The sequence below is a fragment of the Trichosurus vulpecula genome, chromosome 5 (assembly GCF_011100635.1).
Source record: "Trichosurus vulpecula isolate mTriVul1 chromosome 5, mTriVul1.pri, whole genome shotgun sequence".
Lineage (NCBI taxonomy): Eukaryota > Metazoa > Chordata > Mammalia > Diprotodontia > Phalangeridae > Trichosurus > Trichosurus vulpecula.
Window position 1 is genome coordinate 185192156 of NC_050577.1, and position 6193 is coordinate 185198348.

Below are 6193 nucleotides of genomic sequence, written 5' to 3' on the forward strand. Positions count from 1 at the left end.
ACTCTGTTTGCCTCAGTTTCCTCATCTGCAAAATGATATGGAGAAGGCAAACCTCTCCGTTATCTTTGCCAAGGAAACCCCAATCCCCTCAACACAACAGAAAATGACTGAACATGCTACACTGCCTTCCCTACTCCTCTAAAGCTAACCAAAGCTTGCCATCCACATCCTTCCCTACACAGTGTAAGGGAAACAACCAAGCCTCTAACATTCTAAGAATTTTTATCTACACAACCAAATTGTAAATTTCATTACAGGAACTCCTGTGCTTCTTTTATGTCAATTATTAAATGCCAGTGCCTGGACCTAGGTTCAAGTTCAACATCTGACAGACACTAGCTATATACCAACGGACAAATCCTTTAATCTCTTGGTGTCATTCTGTAAAACTGAATTCCATACTAGGAGCTCCCCAGATGGATGAAGTCACAGGTTGGACCAAAAAAGAAAATCATCGTTTAGCAAATATGTGCTACTTGTTAGGAAAGGAACTAGATGTGAGGCTGGAGTGCAGCAAACACACTTGCACTCAAAGGTTTTTTTTCCTCCCTTATGTAAAATGGATAACAAAAGTCAGCATGTCTTTCATTTTTATCATTACGTCGGAAATACCAAACAGTTTTGCATCCATTAAAGAAACATGGTAAAAAGAAAAATTCATTCTGTGAGATTAAGATATTGCAAATGGCTTTTTCTGGCTTCAAGTTCCTCAGTTTACAACTTGATTTACCATTCCTAACAGCAATAAAACTTTATCTTGCTTCCTGTTTCTCAAATAGTAAAACTGAGTTAAGCCAATGTTAATTGATTTTGCCATCATCAGCATGTAGTAAGCTCCCTCAAGGCATTATCCTGAATACTGCAAAGATTTAAACAGAAATGGTCTCTACCCTTTATAAAGAGAATCTAAAACCAGAGAAAAATCTGTAAAAAACACAAACAGCATTTCAGTGTATTCAGAAAAATCCTACTTTGATGTCTTATCACGTCAGAGGTAATCCTGGGTTCTAAAAGACTGACAGAATCACAAGCTGAGGCAAGTTTTTAGCCTTTCAGTCCACGAAAAAAGAATGTCTAGAAAGAATACACATAACTTAAATAAATGGACAATAAATTAAAGTTTGGCATGCATGATGTTTTCACATGGACACCAGAAAATCTCTGAGATCTATGATTCAATGTTTGGGGGAATTTCCCACTAAGGAGCTTGTATTGAGATGGGAACCTTCTTTGCAAATTTTAGCTTTAAAAAGTTGCCCAAACACTAAGAATTTAAGTGACTTACCCACTGGCACAGAGCATGTCAAGGCAGAACTTAATTCCAGTTCTTCCTAACTGAAGCTATATCTCTATCCATTAAATCACACTGCTTATACCTCTACCCACAAAACCTGGAATTTTCTACCTTCTATTGGAATAATTGTCTTGGTTTTTATCACTTTATATAATGGCACACATTTCTGAAATGCTGAAAAAATGCAGGAAGTTATAAAATATTGCAAACATAGAGATTCATAAAATCTTCTCCACTTTCAACTGATGGGGGAAAAAATTCGGCATAAGTAGAGGAACTTCATTTTGCAGCTTTCAAGAAATATCTCCATCTCCTGGACCTTTAAGACACTGATACTAAAGATAGTCTTTGTCTTGTTATACTTGACACTTCAAAGTAAAAAAAGGGCTTCTGTTCCTTTGGCTAACTTAAAAGTACCATATTCTTATTTGCAGAAACCTTAATAGAATTGCAAGTAAATGGAGGTGAGGAGGAATGGGCAAAGGAAGGATGCTAGAAATATTCTCCACTGCTGAGGGTTAATTCATTCATGTAGTAAAACTGCCTAGGGGCAAGAAAATGAGGCTAGGATTTATATACCTCTGGAATTCTCTTAGGTGAGTAAAATTTAATTGGCTCCATCCCTCAATTATTTTTTTAAATGTATACAGAACTTCACCAAACATCTCCAATTCATCCTCAATCTCTTAAAATTCACCCTCATTTTATCACTCCCCTATTAAAAAAAAAATCAATAGCTCTATTTTATTCAAATCATTAACCTAAATTTTAAGGTCTACCACAAACTGGCCTCAAATTGCCTTTTAAGAAGTAAATTTTGTTCTGACACACCTGACCAAGTCAAACAAATTCAGGCAAATTACCCAAAGTACAATGGGTGAAAAGTTAAGGAAACAAAATAGAAGCTAGACTGCAACCAGTATTAACTGTACCATTACATCCTGATAGTTAAAAGGATGCAAGTTAGTATCAATGCTTTCAAACTATTTCAGACTTATTTAATTCCTCCTCCATAAGAGCCTTTCAAGCCTAACCACAGTAAGTTCATCATCTATGGCTCTAAATGGCATGTTGCTTGCTTCCCTTGCCAATCAATTATTTCTCTCTTGAATATACAAATCTTAAAATTTTCAAGTCCCAGTCAAATCATCCATGAAAATATTATCTGATCATTCCAGGCAACTTCCACAGTAAGTTTCTGATGAAAAGATTCTTTGAATAGTCTAAAAGGAGGCCAAACCTTGACAAAAACTGTGAACAGCATAAAAGGTTACATCTAATCAGGTTCCTTTCCTGCCTTGCCTCCCTTACCCCCCCAAAATTACTCCTATTAAGCCAAACTTACAAAACACCTTTGTTCTCCAGATTATTGTCATTAAATTTACAAGAAACATATTTTCCAAATTTAGGTCATAAACTCTTCCAAATCAACGAAAGTAACATCTAAGTTACGTCTCAAGGTAAGACAGTAAAAACTTTTCCCAAAAGGTACAACAAACTCAATTGAGTTACAGTGAAATAATGTATATTGTGGCTTCATTTTCATTTCAAGATTCTTTTCTTTAATGTTGGCAAGATGTTTTCTTTGCTGTATATAGCACAAATTTTTAAAATCAAGTGAAGCAAAGTTCCACTTTTTTTGAGTGATTATATGCCAGAAAATTCACGGCTTGAAAGCGTGGTTTCCAAAAACATTACTGTTTAAGGTTAATTATACTAGTCTTTAAAATGCTAGTACAGGCCAGCCAGAAAGTAGTTCCAAAAGATTAAATCCAAGCAAAACACAAGTGGGTACTATGTGTAATACATTGCAAATATCTTTGATTTTTCCTTTTATAAGATAATACTTACTTTTCCCACTTTTTAGAATTCATAAACCGAAATAAAAAAACCAACATTAAACTATTAGGACTTTATGGATGTGAAGTACAAGGCAATACCATGAGATAAATGCTATTTTTATCCCCATTTTACTGATGAAGAAACTGAGGTTGAGAGAAATTAAGTTAACTGGTGGAGGGGACTAGGGGGGTGTCACTCAACTGTTAAATGTCTGAAGTGGCATTCATTCTTCCAGATTCCCAAATCCAGCACTCAAACCACTACACCACACTGCCCTTAGTAAGTGATTAAATAAACAAAATGTTCTGATTACTGTAACCAGGCAGCATGTGGTCCAAAGGTAGAACACATTCATAAAATTCCCCAGTACTGAATTCTTAAGTCATACCTTGCATCCAGCAATCAATCTTCTAAGGATTTTAAAATATTCTTTAGTTATAAAACATGAACTACCCCCATGAACTACAAACATCCAAGTGTTACTACACTAATAACTAAACATTAAAAGAGCTGTCAAACAAGACTGGATGGCTTTATCAAAATACTGTAAAAGTTTCTCTAACAGAAACTATTTACTAAATATATTTGGACATTAAACAGGAAATTAATGATCAGTAAACATTTTTAATTCTTCCCCAGGCAGTTTTACACTACTTAATTTTAGTAATTATTAATGCTACCAATCTTATTTAACCCACTCATTCTTTACATACAGCTTTGGCTGCATCGCACTACCAATCTTATTTAAATCCTACTACAAATTAAAATCCAATTAACAGATTGTTAACCTGGAGAGCAGCATGCTAGGTCAGACATATGAAACGTAATCACAAGTTAACAAAAAAGTTCTTCCAAAAGCATTATCTCAAACCAGATAAAAATAGCAATGAAATCTATACTACTTATGGCACTTAAAAGTTTTCTGTGACTTGGGATACAAATATTACCAAAGGAGAAAATTCACAGGCAAGGCCTCCCCACCACATGGCAACAAGCCTTGTGCTTTATGTGTCAGCTGAAATCAAGACACTGTGTTTTAAAAGTTTCAAGGGAAAGATTTCATTAGCGGACTGCTGATATTTGGTACAAGTCAAAAATATCTGTTAAAATTTACCCTACAGCTCTGTGTCTTCCAAGGAGTTAGAAACAAAATTGCAAACCATCGCCCTCCCGCTTTTTTCCCTCCTAAAAGTAACTGAATGAGCATAATGGAATAAGAATCACATTTAACTTATTTCCTGGTCACTCAACCACGAAATCTTAAAAAGTTGTTTCTCCTACATTCCAGCAAAATAAGTAAATTTTTTTTAAAAGACGTTAGAATCTGGTCTGGTACCACGTTGTTTCGAGAATGAATTATTAAACTTTCTTTTCACTTCACTTGACTAAACAAAACCCAAACATCTTTCTAGGTTAAAAAATAAAAAAGGACTAAGGAGAACCGAGCTCTTCCCCAGCCTAGGAAGTTGTGTGGCTGTGGCAGCCGGGCTAGACCAGCCATGTTGGAAAACACTTGTCAATTACACTTCTGACAACTGTTCGTGAACATGGTTGAAGCTAACCTTGGGCGTGCTCGGACGGACCGCGGCCTCGGGCAGCCTCTGCGGGCGGCGGCTTTCCGAGTTAGGTCGGACTTTGGGTCTCTCTCGCTCCCTCTCCGGGACGGTGTGGAGGAGCCAGGAGAAAAAACGGGGCGGGGAAAGGAAAGGGAGGAAAAAAAAAAAAGGTTTGAGAGTTGGCCGCGGCGACGGCCGGAGGGGCGGGGTACTGAGGCCGCGGACCCATCTGAGACTTCCCTGGGAGGGCCTCCAGGGAGGGGCGCGGGGTGGCACTGACCTGTCCTCCGAGTCCATGCGGCTCAGAGGCTCCCCGTCCGAGGACACCTCCAGGCTGCCTCTCCTGCCCACCGAGGTAGCGCTGCTTCCGCCTCCCCCGGTCCCGTAGCCCTCGTCGCCGGCGCTGGAGACAACGCTGCTGCTGCTGCTGCCGCCGCCTCCACCGCCGCTGCCTCCTCCGCCGCCGCCGCCGCAGCCGCCCTGGCCGCCCCGCGGTCCCTTGGGCTCTTCCAGGCCCTCCTTGCCGTCTCCATCGCCGCTGCTGCTGCTGGCCGCGCCGGGGCTGAGGGAGCGGGTCTCGTCGCTGCTGCTGCCGCTGCCCACCAGGCTCTCGGCGCTGCTCTCCTCCTCGCCTCCCCCGCTGCTGCTGCTGCTCTCGTCCTCCTCCTCCTCTTCCTCCTCGTCCTCGTCTTCCCCGGCCTGGCTGGCGCTCTCAGGGCTCGGCTCAGACATCGTCTCCGCCTCGCCCCCGCCGCCGCCGCCGTCGCCGCCGCCCCCACCTCCGCCGTCGCCGTTCAGGAGCAGCTCCGCCACCGCCTGCGCTTCGGTCTCCTCTTCTTCCTCCTCCTCGTCTTCCTCTTCTTCCTCCTCCTCCCCGGAGGGCTCGGCCCGGCCCCGCGTCGCGGGATCGGGACTGCCGGGGGGCAGAGGACTCAGGCGGGAGAGCTCCTCCAGGTCGGCCATGTCGGTGATAGCGGCGGCCATGGCGCCTCCTCCCTCCCTCTTACCCTCCCTTCCAATCGCCCAAGCCTGGGCTGACGCTGACACCGCCCCCGACGCCGCCGCCGCAGAGGAGGAGGAGGGGCCGCGAGCGGCGTCATCGGGCGCGCGCGCACACACTCGTTCGAATAGTTGCAGGGCGATGGAGCGCTTGCGCGGGGCGAGGTGGGAGGGGGTGGTGCTAGTAAGGGAGGGAGACGGCTTGTATCTTTCACTCCAACCTAGTATCCTAGTATCCCATCTTCTTTGCTTCAGCCCATTTCGCTCCCAGTCATCCCTTGCGCTACTTAAAGAGTTTGATTTTCTCAAACTCAACCCAGCAGCCCTGGCCACGCACTCGAAATAGAGACTGGAGGGAATTGCTCTCCCAAGCACTTAGGGCACCTGTGAGCAAAGGCAGGAAAATAAATTCCCAGGTGGGCGAATGGAATGAGAGTAACAAGTTTACCTATGTAAAGAGCATCAGGCCTGAAATGCTTGGTTAAGAAATTTGAATTTTATT

At 42.7% G+C, this 6193-nt stretch overlaps 1 protein-coding gene across 3 annotated transcripts in view; it reads right to left on the minus strand.

Annotated features, from left to right (window-relative positions):
- AEBP2 (AE binding protein 2) overlaps nucleotides 1–5701 on the minus strand; it is a 46465-nt gene extending 40764 nt beyond the window's left edge. Inside the window, exon 1 of one of the 3 annotated variants that reach the window (XM_036760287.1) lies at nucleotides 4973–5701. In XM_036760287.1, coding sequence (XP_036616182.1) covers nucleotides 4973–5676 — 704 coding nt within the window. In that variant the 5' untranslated portion in view covers nucleotides 5677–5701. The remainder of the gene's footprint in view (nucleotides 1–4972) is intronic. The other 2 variants (XM_036760285.1, XM_036760286.1) reach the window with 2 other exon arrangements.
- Between the last annotated feature and the right edge of the window lie 492 nt (nucleotides 5702–6193).